Source organism: Hesperophylax consimilis, chromosome 10, assembly GCF_061612785.1.
Source record: "Hesperophylax consimilis isolate HC1 chromosome 10, BYU_Hcon_1.0, whole genome shotgun sequence".
In the NCBI taxonomy this organism is placed as follows: Eukaryota; Metazoa; Arthropoda; class Insecta; order Trichoptera; family Limnephilidae; genus Hesperophylax; species Hesperophylax consimilis.
The window spans coordinates 10,088,126-10,106,825 of record NC_142845.1 but is presented as its reverse complement, the minus strand read 5'-3'; the positions used below and the strand labels follow the sequence as shown (position 1 = coordinate 10,106,825).

The 18,700-nt window shown below is 33.4% G+C and overlaps 1 protein-coding gene across 1 annotated transcript; it reads left to right on the top strand.

The window, feature by feature from the left end:
- The first annotated feature begins 1,582 nt into the window (after positions 1 to 1,582).
- LOC149420261 (nose resistant to fluoxetine protein 6-like) lies at positions 1,583 to 18,076 on the top strand. The gene is made up of 13 exons (XM_089636561.1): positions 1,583 to 1,830; positions 2,035 to 2,266; positions 10,124 to 10,321; positions 11,081 to 11,157; positions 11,252 to 11,454; positions 13,619 to 13,733; positions 13,809 to 14,017; positions 14,428 to 14,612; positions 14,697 to 14,829; positions 15,792 to 15,981; positions 16,360 to 16,502; positions 16,865 to 16,973; positions 17,078 to 18,076. Exons 1-13 carry the CDS (start codon positions 1,791 to 1,793, stop codon positions 17,161 to 17,163), a joined length of 1,920 nt encoding a protein of 639 aa, XP_089492687.1. The 5' UTR covers positions 1,583 to 1,790; the 3' UTR covers positions 17,164 to 18,076.
- Positions 18,077 to 18,700: the final 624 nt, after the last annotated feature.

Genomic DNA, 18,700 nt, shown 5'->3' with positions numbered 1-18,700 from the left:
GAAAAATGTAAGACTCAACAAAACAAACTTAAAAATCTAATTGATAACATTAAAAAAACACAGGAACACACCTCAAAAACTCTAAAAGTAGAAATCCTAAACTGAATAATAGTGGCACATATGAATTAAAATGTGACCACGCCGACTGCAACGGTACTTATATCGGACAGACGGAAAGTGCTTTCTCAACTAGATTCAAAGAACATATAAGATGTTATAATAATAAAAGCACTTTTTCAAAATTCGCAGAACATCTCTTAGTAAATAAGTCCCGCTTGAAAACAATGAACTTAAACTCTTACATGTGGAAAGAAAAGGCCTTAGATTAAATTTACTTGAACAATTAGAAATCAATAATAGAACCAATGACCCTAATATAACATTACTAAATAAAGAAAGGAAAATTATTAATTCCCTGCTTCTAAGTATGTTCAAAAAACCTAAACAATATAACACATTTAGATAAATTAATAACTGCTACAGCATTATTAAACAATTAAGATAACATTAAAGTGGGGAAAACAAAAATCAAAATACCCCCACAGAATATGAAATCTATCTATCACAATCATTTTATCAGTAAATTGGTTTAACGGTGAAAAATCATTTTAAATTGGGAGGGGGTAAAATAGAATCATATTAATAAGTCATCGAAACGTGGCTAAAACCACAATTTGAAAATGGCCTTGAAAGCCGAAACAGCTGTAACAATAACAAAAACCAAAAAATACTTTCAGAACTTAGTAATTACATTATTAAATTTGATTTTAATTAAATTTAAAAAAAAATTGGTGTTCTACGAATTGAACACAAAAACAATAAATAAAAAAATAAAAAAATAAAAAAATAAAAAAAAGCTATCTACTTGGTGATACGTGTGAGCGAACTACCTACGTCAATACATTGAGAGTTTGAATAGGTACATTTAGCGCATTCGCTAGAAGGTTCTAGCCAATTGCCTAGGCGTACTCCCAGCACGATCATATTTACTCTGTGCCTGACTTAACGATGTTTTTTTAATACAAGTTAAATACTATGTTTTTAACGTTTTTACTTCATTCATCTATGCATATTGGGTTTTTATATTTTCCGTAATTCCGTAATCAAATCAATTCGTTCGATCTTTGCCCATTTTTTTTGCGAACGCCTCCTACTGATTTATTTCTAGCGAACGTCCTCTTATGGTTTTTAAGTTCAAGTGTAGAATTCGTCACATAAATTGATGAATTGGTTACTTGAATTTTTAATAAGAATAAGTATAGTTTTACGAAGAGCTTAAATATGGCATTTTCAAAAGGCCGAGAGAATATTATCAGAAAATCAAATTAGGCAGGAATTCAATTGATAATTATATTTTTTTCTTTAAAAAGTGTAAGATAAGGGCCCGTCAGTTGTAGAAAAATAATGTTAATCGCTATAAGATCAAACACCTCTATACTAATTATTACACTTTTTTGATGTGCTATCTTAAATTATTATCTCGAAGGTGGTCGAACGGTCACATTATGTTTTGTGGAAAACGTTTGATTTATCAGTTCTCACCAAAAAGTGTCTACGTGAACAGCCCAAAAATTATGGCTTTTATAATATTCCGGGTCTTTCATCAAAGTTTAGTTTTAATTTGTATTATTTCCTTGTTTACGAAATGTAAAGCCAATGAGTTTACCAATTATGAAGAGGAGGATTTTAACGAATTTGTTCAGGGTGGACTTTTGAGACACATTTCAAAAAGCGTCGTCGGTTGGGATGGGGGGAATTCTGTCAACTGTGTGCGAGATTTGACGGCGTGGATGCAAGATTTTGCATCTTTTGAGGGATGGGCTTTGAAAAGTAAGAACACATATATTTTTGCGATGATATAGTTTTTTAAACGTTTTTTTTTGTATATTTTAAAATTAACTTTGACGATAAATATTTTTTTAACTAGGCACTTCATTTTTGTAAAAACGATTAACTGTCTATGTATATGTATGGTTTCAAGATTTTTCCCTAACTAAATGCAATATGCAAATTTAAATATTTTGATATTTCCAGTGTTAGACGCAGGAGGAAGGCCACCCCACGGTTTGCTGGAAGGAAACATCAACAGTGTGGGGATGTTTGAGGAGTGCCTTGGGATAAGTCACCAGAGAAATGACTCCTGGATCATAAAAGGAAAGTACTGTCGGGCTTTGTTACCACTTCCTATTTCAATCCTCGGAAGGAATAAGATGCTGTTAACGTTCCCCAAGGCGGTGGAGGTAGGCACTCTCCAAAACAATCAAAGGTATTAGAACATGTTTTTAACATAATTTTTAAAGTGTTTCATACCTAAATTTACAATAAAAAAAATGCTTACAATTTTTATAATTTGTTTATTCACATTTGAAGATGCTCAAAAAGTAAAGTTGTTGATATTGCAAATATTTTTCTTGCGACTTTTTTTTATTTTTTTCGTTTACAAGTGTGAATCAAAGATCTTGAAGGAGTCTCATCTTTGTAAATATCTTTTACTCCCAATCAACGAAGTCCTTTGGTACGAAATCCCAATGCGTGGCAAATTTCTACAAGCGTGGGTATAACCAAGATGGAAAAATACAAAGTATCAATAAAATCCCTGTGTTCAGTTTAGTTCCATGATCAATATAAAATATTATGAGTTCCGTATGTAAATACATTGATCGTTGTATTTTCGTTAAAGACGCTAAAATCTGTCGTGACACTTGATTGAGTCACTTGTCTTGTTGATGATTGATGTTGTCTATTATTATTGGAAACTATGATCAAGCGAAATGATAACAATCTGTTTTATAATGAACATGGGCACCTTAATTTATGAAATCACAATATAAATGCAACTGATAAATGATTCTGCAAGGAAATGTAATTAGATTCGTCACACATTTCCGATTAATTCCGTTAAAGCATTTGACATATTTCATATAAATATATATAATTTTTAGGTGTAAGTAAAAAACAACCGCACTGCACCTTAATTTATATTGAATTGAAGTTTGTTTTCGCGTACGCCGCGCGCCTTGGCTCTCTTTTGTTTTAAAAATCACCCTCTTCAGGCAAAAAACGATCGCACCGCTCCTCGATTCCTATCGAACATGAGGTTCTCTTTCGTTTGATAATAGCGTCGAAAAAAGTCACTTAAAAAACGAATTAAAAATTTTCAGTACGTTTTTTTAACTCGGCCAGATTTCGTTTGGAAAAAATAACGACAAATTTACCGAAAACTCTGGCGGCGGAAACTGGAAGCGCTCGCGGCGCGCCGAACGAACGCTGCGGTAAGCTGGGTCCAGACATGTTCTTTTCTCCGTACCGTACCTCCGTTTCGTATCAGCGTCGCGATCAAGAACGCTAGTTTGGACGCCCGTTTGGTACGGTACGGTGGTACGGCGTCTCGATACAGATAGAGGTACGCTCCGATCCATCGCGAGTCGGTTTTTCGACCCGTTCAAAGGCGATACGGTACGGGTCTGCGCCAGTCTGGACGTGTTCGCGGCGTGCATTGGTCGTGTTCTCTGTCACTACCCGAATCAGCGTGAAAAATGCAGTGGGATAACTATAATATTGTAAAGCTTCGTCGCCTTTTTGTTTTTTTTTCGTTATATTATTGTGAATAACAATGAAGGACGCGCAAGCAATCGTCAAATTCTCAAACACTTCCGCAGTCGACGACATGGTGGGAGGAAATGAACACGCGATGATCGCAGCGACGTTACGGAGATACGGGCTCTTGATCGCGACGCGGATACGAAACGGAGGTACGGTACGGACAAAAGATAATGCGTCCAGAGTTTTTGAATCGCGACGCTGGTACGAAACGGAGGTACGGTACGGACAAAAGAACATGTCTGGACCCAGCTTTAGTCATATTTCCGGCCGCCAGGATCGCCACTCTTTTCGCTGTTGTTCAATTTTTAAAAGCTTCCACCTAAAAACCGAAACTAATGACTCAACATAGCTGAATATTCACGTTTGAGTGATACCGTACGCGCGTTTTCGAATTGGCGATGAGATGGTTAGATTTAATGCATTTTCACAATGTTTTTTTTATCAATTATAATTGATCTGTAAAACTTTTTTCTTCTTTATTCATATTTTTATTTAATTTAAAATGTACTCTAACTGTTAAATCAGAGCTAATTTAATCAGGCATCGTTGTTTTCTTACACAATCTCACTAAAAAGCTTACGTTTTTTTATCCTTATTAAAATATTTTTTTACTGCATAATATTAATTGCGTCGTCTAAAATTTAAGCAACGTTAATCGACCATCGTATAACTCTTGGTTATAAAAGTCCCACGATAATTGAAAAAAAGTTTTAAAATTTGCGATTTTAACAAAAAAATGCCATTCGATAATAACAGATGCTAGACTAACAAAAAAAATGTTCACATGTCAAGTTTTTAACATTGATATCTTGCGGTGAGTTATCAAAGTAACCATTTTTTACGGAACAAAAATTTGAATGTCGAATTCTCAAATTCTGTCTTCAGATATGGCCGTAGTTCTATAACGATCCGTTCAAATTGATGCTGATGTGGCGTCTCTGATTTTGGCCTTTAGATTACATAATTAACAATTTCTAAGTGGGTGAGGGGAGGTTGAAAAGAGACTGCTTAAAAATATATTAATTAATTTTTTGCTATTAACGATTTTTTTCCGAAAATCACGTCGGTCGGTTTCGGCAATCGTTGAAACGTTTATGAAATCCTTTTCAAATAGCGAAGCGTGGAATTTTTGTCTTTTTTGATACATTTATCGTTATGAATAGTGATTTATTTGCAAAAATAGTAGCGGCGTTCGTGAATTAAAAAGATGAACGCTAGATTGATGTCATTTTTATAGTAAGAAAATAATTTTAAAAAAGACGTTTTAAAAAAAAGGTTTTATATTTTTAATTGGTTTAAAAAGTTTAATACTAATCTGAACCGCTATAGAGGGTTTTTTGTGTATCTCGCGGCTCCGCCAATCATAGGCTGACCGTAGAAATGTTCAATAACATTGGGATGTTACATTAAAGAGACGATAATATCTGTGTGGATACTTACTTAGGTACTTATCGATAATGCTTTTGAAGGAAATAAAATTAGGTTTGAATATAATAATTTTTTTTATATAAATACTAATTTTTTTATGGCCGTTTTAGTGAAAAACCACATCAATAACGTCACGCAAAATTATAAATTTCACCAGGAGGGCAGAAGTTTGAAGCGGTATTAGTAAGTTGAAGCAACGATTTTTGTTGTAAAATATATATATTTTTTTTAATTAAAAGTTTTTCAAATCATTATACTTGGGATAATTTTTTTATGAAATTAAATTAAATTTGAAATGACAAATTTTTTCCTGCATAATGGTAATTCTTATAAATCCATTTCTGCGAAAAATTACCTCTAGGAGGCTGTAACAAGAAGCACAGAAGTTTGTTATGTTATGTTTGAAGTAAGAATTTAAGAGGAATATGAAAGCCAGAAGTATTTTTGTTCTTACCCCTTCCATAATAATAATCCAGAAACTCAGATTAAATGTCATGTCTGCGCGAGGCAAGGAATTGTTAAATAATACATTAGCCGTGCGTGGCAAACTTGCAATAGGTAGGAAGCGCCCGGAAAGATCTTGTTCCGTTGACGCTTTCGCTAAAACCCTTTTCAACTGGTAGACAACTCAATAACTATTGTAAACAGCCAACGATTCTCAAACTTTAAAGATTACTGATTAATATATTTACATAGTTTTTAACACGAAAGTCAATTTTTAGTCATTTAGTGATGTTTTATTTATAAAAAATGCATGTATTTACTATTTTTTTTTTCATGCACAAGTCATTACAAAACAAACAAAAACTGCCGCATCTCCGGTGCAACAAGTGGGAGGACGTCTTACCCGTTCTACGGGTTTATACAAAGTTTCCTTTTTGATAAAATATTCTTACACACAAAAGACAAGAAGTTGAAGAGTTGGTTAAAATTCATTAAATAGATATACATATAGTTGGAAGTTGGAACCCTTACAAAGAGATTGTTATAAAAAATAAGTATAAAATTATCGAACAGCAATGCATTCCTCGCAATTTAAATAGGACCGGCGTAAGAGGTTAAACTACCCTTCCCGACGGAAGTGTTAATTATAATACTTTAAAAAAAGACAAACATTCCCGAATTGCAAATAACCTGATACTATTTGAAAATCTCCTACTAGATTACAGTAAGTGGAAAATTTTGCTTGTGTCACGATGAAGGACTTACCCAGGCGATAAATTTAACTCACGACGCCGTGGTGGGACCCAGCCGCAATGCCAAATTAGCCATTGACCGGTCATACATATGTTAAATATATTTTACTATAGATGTTATATTATTTTTTTTTATAAAAAGATGTGTTGCAGAAGAAGACCTTACATAATCTTAGTATATAAAAATCACGTGTTACTGTGTTCGTACACGCTAATCTCCAAAACAGCCCAACCGATTTCAATGAAAGTGTATGGTTGGTTCCAGCTTGAAATATAGAATAGTTTTAGACTCGATATGTGGCGCTGTTGTCGAGATCTAAAAATATTTTTTCAACTACAGTTTAATTTTTCTGATTTCTCATCCAAAAATACATACAAACCCAAAATTTAACTTCCCTTCACAATGGCGGTCCGTGCCAGAACAACGTCTGCCTCGGCCCACTAGAATCAATATAACGAAAAAAGTTTTTTTCGCTATAATACATCTGTTTTTATAAATAAAAACATTTAAAAAAAATGTTTTACTGAGGATTAAACCTTCCTCCCCGGGGACAGGAGTCAACCCGCTGACAACTGAGCCAGATCTCAATTTGGAAGGACCGACATCTATTGCTTATATTAACTGTTCTAATGTCATACAATTTCAAATATGTGTGTATAATGTCCACGTGTGTGTATTGCTACTAAAATGTATAATCATCGAAAACGAGTTTATCTGCCGAGTTTCAGCTCGATTGGGTGTCGGGTAGTGGGTTAATTTCAAGATTTTTTCCAAGATTCCTAATTACAAAATAACTGTTTTACCGAGGAGTAAACATTCCTTCAAGGGAACTGGAGTCAACCACGCTAATAACTGAGCCAAATCCCAATTTGGTAGGACTGACATTTATTGCGTATATTAACTGCTGTAATGTCATCCAATTTCAGATAAATGCGTATATGTCCACTTATGTGCCACCAAAATGCATTATTTTTGACAACGAGACTGTCTGACGAGTTTCAGCTCGATCGGATGTCAGGTAGTGGGTTAATTTCCACTTGCGAGAATTCACTTCATCGATACATTCTTTCAAGAAAACGAAAGTAAATTTTAATTAGATGTAAAGAGACGATATAATATTTTGGTCATGAAAAATAATAATATTGGAAAAAAACAAGCTTACTCGCAGTTTGAGAACTAAAAATGATGCGAGCGAAATTTATTTAAACAAGAAAAAAACTGTTAAAAAAACTGATCTGACGTCTGTCCGTTGCCGCGCTCCGCGGTCTTCTGACGAAATTCTAGAATTCAATACAATTTTTCACTGAAAAAAATATTACCTAAGCGCCAAAGTGGATTTTATTTTTTTGTAAATAATTTAATAAAAACGGAATAAAAGTTAACCAAGTGAAGTGGTAGGAAATCAAAATAGCCATATAAAAGTATTTTTTTAGTTGTTTCTTATACGAGTTCATAGTAAACTTTTGAAAAAGAAATCCATTTATTAGTTTACGCTTATATTTTTCATAATAAAATTAATTTTTTTTATTTTAATTCTGATCAAGCCAAGCGATAGAACGAGTTTCAATGTATCCATGGTATTGAAAAACATATACCGATTTGTAGTAAAGATTAATCTAAATAGTGATTTCACTTATAGCTTCTCCTTAATTATGTTAGTCTTTGTTCTAATTGTCTATGGACAGGTAGCTGGAAGACGGAGAGTGGAAACAGTTCACTCTTGCAATTCTCCGAAACGGTTTGGGCACCGGCTCGATAGAGATCGCGATGTTCGTGGTCTTATCTGGTTGTTTTTATAGAGGTGTGTGATGGAAGCGATGTTATTTTAAAATAAAATACGCGTTGCGTACGATTTTATTTAATTTTAAGGTGGAATGTGATTATTTGGTAAACCCAAGTATGGAGGGTGAAACGTGACCGTGGAGCCATGTTCTTTTTAAGAACGCCGCGACGTAGTGTAATCCGACGATAATTCTATAATCCGTTTCTGGACGAATTTGGTTTAAACCGTTAATAATGTTTGAGTCTGTTCCTCCTTAAATTTCATAATCTCTGGATTTGTGAAGACCGTAATAACGCAAAATGCGTGTTCTTTAAACCACGTGCCCGTTCTGCACTTTGCTTCTTCAGTACCAGTATACAAGACGATAGGATAGTGAACTTGGAATGCCCGATTTCTCCGAACGACCAACTAACGTATTCCGCTTCGGGTCTGTAGATCTGAGGGTACCCCCTTGCCGCTGTATCATCCGTGGGAAGGTCTGTTTAAGCCGAGCGTCTCGTTTCGGGCTGGGCCGACTTCATCGGTGGATCATATTGTAGTTTTTTAGCTAGTAATTACCTATTAGGCAAAGGTTGGTCAGTGGTGAGTCATCTTGTTCTTTACAATTGTGTACACGTAAATGTAATGTGCATTTGTACCCTGAAACATGTACTATAAGGCATTCTAGAAAGCACTCTTCTTTTAAATTCCGTTCCCAACTACCTACCTACAGCATGAAATCAAACACCAAACAAAACCCACCACCGTTATGAGGTAATTAGTCGAAGTCTGGTTCCAGACATACATATCTAATAATAGTTATGTTTGGCGCTTTCTGTCTGATTCCAGACCAGGCGATTGTTGTATCTAATGTTAGAAGACAAAAACCTAAGCCCGTATGGCTTTATTTTTACCTAGTTTTGTATAGCCCTAGCAATTGGCGCCCTACGTGAATGTGCCCGAAGACATATTTTACCAAGCAAGCTAGAGAAAGTGATTTTACTATTAAAAACGAATTATTTGATTGATTTTTTTTAAATATACATTTCTTTTATTCAAATTTTTTACATTTTGCGTGTTTAAAGAGCAATTTTTTTTCCAAAATAAAACTGAAAGCTTTGGATCAGCAGAAACTCTCCTGAATAAAGCGGTAAACTCCTTGGGACTTTTCGAGAGTGTCGGCGACAAAAACCGTACATATAATATTGGTATCAAACTACGCGTCTTACAAAACCTACACAACCCGAATGGCTCTGTGATAAAATTATCAGTAAACTCCTGGCACGTTTTTTTCCCCAAATATTCTTTTTCTTTTTTTTTTAATTTTGTATTCCCACACTTCTTGCTTCATTCTCATTCAAACACCAAATCATAAATATGAAATTAAGCAAAGACATTTTGCTTCATCCACATTCATACATTGCAAAAAGATTTTCTTTACCTATTAGTTGCCTGCACACACATCTTGCTTTATCCACATTCAAACATTTCATCACACACCACATTTTTACACATCGTTTCGGGCAAAGGCAATATGTTGAGACAAACTCTTTGCTACATCCATAAGCAATTATATATACTTTAATATATTTTTACACTTTAGTTTAATTAGGTAATTATTACACATTAGTTACCGGTAACGGGCAAAAAGTTAGTAAATGATTATTATCCTACAAAACGGCGTGGTTGGTTGCCCCGTAAAGTTTGCTCCGTAAAATCTAGTTCAATGAACTCATGTTTGCATTGAATTTAAGTGTCATTTCAAAATTAGAACTGATTGTGTGATGAATAATTCAGACGTGATATTATATTTCGGAAAATTATTTGGAATTGTCTTTTTCTAAATTAGAATTACAATATTCCGTGACGTTTCACGGGTCTACGCTAGTAATATATAAAATCCAACTTACCCATCACAAAACAGACATCGTATAGTGAGGCGGGTGTAGAACGAATATTGAAATGCAAAAAATAAGAGATCGAAGGTAAGAATTAAAATCTGCCAGTGACTGACACTCTCCATAGACAGGAAAAATACGATCAATTCACTAGAAAGTTATTTCCATCTTCGCAGTGGAGGACACAACCGTTGACGCGTGTAGAAAATTAAACAAGTGGAATACTTTTTTACAGAATTCTGAACAAAGGACCAAAAGGCTATTACTTTAACTTGGCAGTATGTTTTCCGTCATCCTGTAAGGCAAGCTTTGTGGAGACAGCACTGGCCGCCGCATTGGCAGCTTCTAACATATCCGTATCTGTGAAACTGCCAGGGGAATATTGCTATGTAGATGATCCCAAGCTTTGGGATGCAGGAGAAATAGTTGCACTGTGAGTAATCCTTTAAAAATGTTATATTATAAAAGATGTATTTCATGCTACTTCCAATATAATGAAATTATTATATATATGATTTGTGAAAGAGAGACGGGTGAAAGACTGGTGGATTAAAGATAGTAGATGGCCATCTAATATGGTTTGAAGAAGATACGATCAAATCTAAATAATAAAGGGTATATACCTACATACGTAAGAATTGTATTTTGTGAAATGATTTTTTTTTATAATTTTCTTTATTCGTTGCTAAGTTTATTACAGTCATTGAGAATTTTTTGATCACCATCCTAGGCACATGCCTGTGTGGTAGTGGTCAATTGTAATATAAAGCACATTAAAAATATATGAAATATAGAAAAATTAAAAAACTATATAGAAATTATGCAATATAAAAGAAAAAAAGCAGTATAATTTGTAAAACCTGAGTAAGTACTAGTAAGAAAATTAGAAAAAATAAACTGATTATATTTTTGTAAATTAATAAAATACATTAAAATAATTTTAAAGGATATATAAAAAGTATGAAATATAGTAGAATCTAAAATGATTAAAAAAGGATAGAAATTAAAATGTAATAATTAGCATAGAATTTTAAAGAATATGAGAAGTTTATAATTTAATAAAATACATCAAATCATTGCGAGTATAACTAGGTAAGCAAATAAGTTTCATATGATAAATAGTTCGACTAAATTGCACCTTCTTATTATATAACGTTATTTATTTTGACTTGCCATTTTTTTTTCATTTCAGGATAGTTTTGGTGCTAATTGGAGTTTTGCTGGTGTGGGGCACATTATACGACATTTATTTTCAAGCGAATAAAAATGGTAAAAAATTTTTTCTCCAAAATGAAAAATATTACGGTCTCTTCTAACTTCAAGCATAAAAAATAATAATACTGTGTTTTCTATACATTTTAAGGGCACCACCAATATAAAAATACTCTACTGATGGCATTCTCTATGTTCACCAACTCCAAGAGACTAACCACCCTCAGTAAGGACCCAGGACCGTTAGCGTGTATCCATGGAATACGGGTTTTATCCATATGTTATGTTATTTTGGGACATAGATATGTCAAAAGCTTTTCATTCCCTGTTGAGAATCTTTTCGGCATGAAATCGGTAAGAAATTGTGCAATGCGCTCACAAGTCGGTTGTTTGGCGACTAGCCAACAGCCGTTTCTTTTTTCACGTAAGTTATTAACGTAAATGGATGTTGTCACTGCAGTTTCTGTATTGTTAACAGAACAATCCTGTTCGATTTTATAAACTTTCGACGCACTAGAACACAACCTAGGATACTAATATTAGCACAGTAGAATTCTTCATCAATTTATGCACTTATTAGATGATTTCTGTTACTTTTTAGAAAAAAAATTTCAAAAATTTTTTTAGACTGACTTTTAGTCTTTTTTTTAGAGTTTGTTCCAAACCACAAAAACACGTCATTTTCGCATTTCGCTTTTCTTCAGATGATATTTGTAATGTCATTGACCCAGCCGGTTTTGAATTGCATCTAAATCTAGCCGATTCGTTTGTACGTTCCGTATTTGTTTTTGTAAACGATATTTCTATTTTAAATAGTCCCCTGATACTGTTGAAAATGGATATTACTGCTTTTTTTACATGTTCATTGCGCGACCGATCAACATTTCGTTGCTCTAGTTCGTTTTTATCCAACAGACCAAAACGTAAATCGGAAGAAATTCAAGGTTTTTTTACGAAAAACGCATATACAATAAAATAAGCTATTTCTAGGCTTTTTAAAATGATTTAAAGTGATAGAAATTATTAGTTTTGAGTAAAATTCGTTCCAAATGTTTCAAATTACGCAGAAAACTCGTTTTTAATTTTGACGCATGACAAAGTGTTGGATAAACACGCTCGGAATGTTGTTTAATTTTGGTAGACTTAAGAAAAACTGCGTCTTGAAAACATATTAATAATATATTTTTTTTCACTTGTATCGTATAAATAAATGCTTTCTGAGAACAAGTGCATACCAGGCGCGTTTTTTCCATACATGCTGTGGATGCTCCGCATCCCTTGCATTTTAGAGTAAAACGACCTCAACTTCTAGCCGGAAACAGCAATGCTCCAATTTAAACATTTTAATATTTCTACAGCGACCTTAATGTGTATTTTTTTACAAAAACGGCGCTGCAAAAAATCATACAAATATTATTATTATAAGACATCGTGCATATTATCGTCCCGTTTCTGTATACGCACAGCGAACTACACGATACAAACAGCGCAGGCAAGTCTCAATACACATACATTCTCATATACTGTGAAACGCGTAAAACACACTGCGGTGTAGAAGCGATCTGTAAACCGTATCCAAAAATACTAGAACGTACGTTTTTTCCGCACATGCGCACTAAGACCCGCAAGCCAATATCTTCGTCAAATTTATACGAAATAATGACAGCACGCAACGTACAAAAACCGTATTTAATGCTCATAATATGTATAATGCACAGAATCGTATACTCTCTTACTTATCCATTGGATTGTATGCGCGCGCTGCTTTGATAGTTTGCTTTGAGCAGCTTTTATCTTGAATTTGAGTCGAAATCTTATTGAATATTATTAACCTGCGATTAACTTTTTAATCATAATTTATATAAGTAAAAATGATTACTCCAAATAAGATGGATACTTCGCCAACGTGTTCTAAATGATAATAGTGAATTGTGTAGTTGTATTATTGAATCATTAATGCGAAAACTTTTTGTTTCTTGGCCATTTGCGAAAACAAAACTAATTTTGGATACTGGAAACATTGAACTATGGAGTTTAATGGATATATGGAGATAATTTTAGACGGTACCTAATTGTATCTTGTTCGTGGGCTTGATGCTTGTGCATATTTGATATCAAGTACGTAGTAAGTACGAGTATAAACATTTGATGTCCAGCATCCGTTCTACAAAAAGTCATCGACCGCCACTGCTGCATATTTAACTCAATTTCGCCAAAAATAGTCTGTTGGAAAAAACCGAACTAGAGGGACGAAAATTTGTCAAATCAACCAGTTTGTGAGGAAAGTCTCCCATCGACGTCTTACAGAAATTGTAATACGTTCATATTCCTGGTGCTTGAGCGGTTTAAAGATCTGTTAACTACTAATACAAACTTGCAAGTGATTATTAAAACGTTTTATACTAACCCGTTATTCTTTTTCCGTTATATCAATTACGATTAAGACAAATTTTATGTTTACCAAAAACTGAAAGGTGTTCAGAGGAACAAGAGTTTTCTTTATATTAAAATGTTTCAGTGGTTGACATCATATGCCGGCATGACAATAGCAGCATCAAGTGTGTCTGTTGATACGTTCTTCCTACTGAGTGGATTACTTCTATCCTATATTTTCTTCCGGAGAACTGATACTAGTAAGCCAATTTACTTAAATAATTAAAGATTGGCTTATCTGTGAGAACCAATATTAAAAAATTTTTTTTTTTTAGAATCCCTTCGAGATATTCCCATGATGTATCTCCATCGCTTCCTGCGACTTACTCCAGTGATGGTCATAACTATGTTAATACAAATGACCATATCTGAAAACCTTGGACGTGGACCATTTTGGAGACAATTTGGAAGCATAGCTAACTGTAAGGAATATTGGTGGAGCATGATGCTATACGTGCAAAACTACGTCAACCCTAAACATATGGTAAGTCATTGAAAATTAGAACCATTTGACTCTGAAATTAAAATCATTTTCTCCACAGAAAATGTGAGAAGAAACAGCAGAGACTTTTATTACGCCATTACGCCAGTGTAATTATTACTGAACTGCTGCATGTTCAACAAGACTCCCGAAACTAAGTGAGTCCCTGCCTAAATTTACTAAATGGAATATTTCGATGTTCCTTTTTCAATCTACAGAAACTATAGTCGAAAGCTGTAATCTAACAATATTCATGTTTAAGTTTAGCCTTTCGGAATTTAAAACTTTGTTCGTGTGAAAGCACTATGAAACAGTATTGCAGAATTGCTTTTATATGTATATCCCCTATCCTAAGTTAGTTACATTTAATTGTAGCTATGTTTTATTTATGTTCGTTATTTTTTTCATTCTAGTGCTTAGGTCATTCATGGTACCTATCTGTTGACATGCAACTGTACATTCTGTCCCCACTTCTACTGTTTCCAATCTTGAAGCATGCTAAGATAGGTGTAGCCTGGATTATCACGTGGATAGTGGCTGCCCTTATAACCGTGTTCACTCTAAGTTACGTAAAAGAATGGGCAGCTGCTAACGATGCGTTAGTTCATTTTTTCTTTATGTGATGATAATAATATTTACTTTTTATGAAATAAGGGAAGATAATGGATTTTTTTTTATCTAGGGATCCGAGTGTACCGGACCGCACTATGAACTATTATTATCCAACTCACACGAGAGCTTCTCCATGGCTCATAGGTCTATTGGCAGGATACTACCTGCGGATCTTAAACCTCAAAGAAATTAAGATTAATAAGGTTAGTAACGGCTTGAACACTACATTAATTAGTATTTGTGGTTTTTTAATAATTTTACATTGATAAAATGGTTCAAGACTATTTACAAGATTTTTTTTTAACAATACTCCCCATCTTAGTTAAAAAATATATTATTTTGTTTGAGATAGGAAGTTGCGCCATTATATTTTTAATATAAGTGTATAATACAACATAATATAGTGTAATACTTTTGTTATGAGAAACGATAGAAATAATAAGGCATGCAGATGGCAATATCATGATTTATTATTGAAAAAGATGTGATAAGGCACACAGGTAACATAAAAAATATTAAGAAATAAAATATAATATTTTCAGTTTGAGTTAATACAATAAATTATTTTAAGTGTGAAGTAGTTTCACGAGAATTTACTAATGTTGCAATCAATCATTACAATCCAAAGACTTTATTTGCATTTTAAAAGGTTCGTAGTTCATTTACTTTTTTAGTTTGTTTGTTATTAGTTAATAATTTATAGTAGTATTTTATACCGAAAAAATTAAAACGATATTGAGCCGTAGGTGTCTCACCATTGTTATGGATATTATTCCCTTTGTTTTGTCTCTATCGCTAATCGATTTCAATGGGTGGCCTTTTGAAAATTTGGTGAATGGCCTTTTTTTTGTATAATTTTGTAATTGAATGAAATTAAATACTCGAAAAAAATCTTGGATTTTTCATGTGATTTTTTAAGGATGATTTTATTAAGCATTTTTAATAATAATTAATGGTTGCACGGAGGTATTATATGACCCTCCCTCCTACTAACTCCATGCTGTTTATATTGTTTGCGGTGTCTATTGCGAGAGGTAGAATGAAAGAATAAGTTAGGTACATATTATTTGATGCCCCTGGCTTTAGTAATCATATTCCGTTTGTTTACGATATGTAGTATCTAAAATCCATCCAATAATAATTATTAATTTATTATTCTTTCCAGATATTGGTTGGTATCTTGTGGGTAGCAAGTTTGGCAGTGATGTCAGCTGTCTTATACGGCATGAAACCCTTAGCACAAACAACGCACAAGTTCACTTATCTGGAGGACACCACTTACCTGGCCTTCAGCAGACCTGCTTGGGCTTTAGCCGTTCTATGGGTTATCATCGCCTGTGCTCTTGGATATGGAGGTAAGAAGTATTAACACAGTGCCATTATAATTCAATCATCTGAACATATTTTAACACATGTTTTCTATCAACTCCGGTCTTTAGAGAATCTTCTCCAGTTCTCAAACCTGCTCCGATCAACATTTTCTCAATCCACCCCTGGAGCCCTTTCTTCAAGACACCTATTTAATTATAGTTTTTCTGTTCTGACATTTGGTGTTCTTTCCACAGGATATACAGGATGTTGCAATGGTTTCTTTCGCTAAATAAAATTTTGATTTGATGAGGGTCTTTTTTATATGTCCAGCTTATGAATTGCTTTAGTAAATAAGACTTCAGTGCTGATGTAAAAGCAACATTTCTGTGATCTTATCTAACGTTGCATTATTATATTTTCAGGTCCTGTAAACTGGTTCCTTAGTTTGAGGCTATGGGAGTTCCTAGCTCGTCTCTCATACTCCATGTATTTGATACATTTTCAAATTATTACCACTTTCGTTAGATCTCAAAAAACAATTCCATATTTTTCACACGTGACTATAGTGAGTAAACTTTGTATAATAAAAAAAGGCAGTTGCATGGTTCATTTTATGTATTATAAATAATTGAAAAAACACACTTTGTAATACACCACTTTTTATTTGAATACATAATGACAGCCAACCGGGCTTAGCTTATCTCAAGCTTCATCAGGGCTTATTATATTTACTTAGTTAATAATTAACAGTAAATATAATAAGCCCTGATGAAGCTTGAGATAAGTGGAACCCGGTTGGCTATCATTATTGATTCAAATAAAAAGTGGTGTACTACAAAGTGAGTTTTTCAATTAATATATAATGTCACACCCCAAAGTGTTTGCTTCCTTCGAAAAAGAAAAAAAAATGTAATTTATTATTTACAGATACATCAATACTTTGGTGATCTCTTGTTGACGATTATAGTATCCTATTTCATGGTTTTGGCCTTTGAATCTCCCGTCACTGTGTTGGAAAAGTATATTTTTGGAACAGGTAAGCCGGAATTTAATAGATCAAAACAAAATAACTAGGAAGTATTATCACGTGGTATTTTTTTAATTTACACTAAACACTAACTGAATATTTTTATATTTCAGATAAGAAGAAACCGAGTTCTCAGGAAAATTTGGCTATTGATCCGGAAAAATTAAACGATTCCAATAAAATCCAAAAGAATCCATAGATTCTAAAAAAGTGTACACATCTTTATGGGATGAAGAATATGATGATAATGTTATGTATAAATTAATTAACTCGATCAGTATTAGTATTAAGATTTCTTCTATAATATTTTAATAATTTTATGATTTTTTTTATATTAAATTAAAGTTATAAACTAAAAATATTAGAAACTGAAATAGGTTCACTAAGAAAGGATATTTTCTAACAATCTGTGGACGTAGTTTACACTTCGTTAAACTTGTATTATAATGACAAACGCATTTATATTATTTAGTATGCCGACTAAGTATGTAAGTAGTAAGGAACTGAAAGTAGGGTAAATATCAACCGATTGAGCTATCAAGAACACCGTTAGTATAATTGGATTTCGTAATAATCACCAAAATTAAATTTATCACCAATAATTTTGAATGCAGATTTGGGTACCGCTGCCCTGAGAACCATTTTTTGAACAACTAATACTTCTGTCATCGGTCACCCCCAAGTAGTTCGCAGGTGATTTAGCAGGGGTGTTCGGGTTTTTTGAGTGAGGTGTGTTCAGAATGCTCCTGATCTAGAGAGGCTGGTGTGGGGAGAACATTTGACCTCTCCAACTGGACTCTCGACCCATCGCCTTATGAAGTGGGAGGAATATATTCATATGTCCGTCACTCCTGAATACACTGAACCCTAAATTCCTTCCCAACCCTCATTCCTTTTACCTTCCCAGAACTTCCTCTCCTTCCTTGCCTTAAAAATACCTTCCACATATTAACCAAAAACATGACATAGTCCTCGGTAGAAATTATTTTACTCAGTTCCTTCTGTGTGGGGTTAATGTTAAAAAATAATGATAATAATTAAAGAACTTCTTGATTCCGCTTTCTAACTAATGTAATTACCATGAATTGATCATTAAAACATTTTGTTTTGTAAATAAAATAAAATATTTATAAAATTTTTTGTTTAGTTAATTTTTTTAATTCTATCTGGCTTAAAAACACCATTATATAGGGTGTGCGGCCTTAAAGTGCGCTTACTTTGAAAGGTGTTGATGGAAAAAAAGCTTATTTTGAATTTGTTTTTCTTCAATTTAAAATTATGTTTTAAAGGAGAATTTTTTTTACTATTGCAGACAATATTAGCGATTCCTTAACGAAAATCTGAAAAAGAAAATTAGAAAAAGATACGGTCATATTTGGGACTCAAACCCAGGGAACTTGCCTTGCCGGGGCACCGCTCTACCAACTGAGCTATGGGACCCCATCACCTTCGGTTATATTTAACTGCATCATACTTCTAATAAGAACTAGGTTCGAGTTCTACAGATGAACGTATCTTTTTCTGATTTTTGTGTTTAAGATTTTCATTAAAAATCGCTAATATTGTCTTTGATAATTAAATTTTACAATACGAGGTTTTGCTAAGTTATTCCAATAAATGAATATTTTTTTCATACTTTTTAAAATGTTGGAATTTATAAAAAAGTTTTTGTTATGTTTTTACACCATCATATAGAAGCACCTCCCAAAGTTAGCGCACTTTACCCCATGATAAAT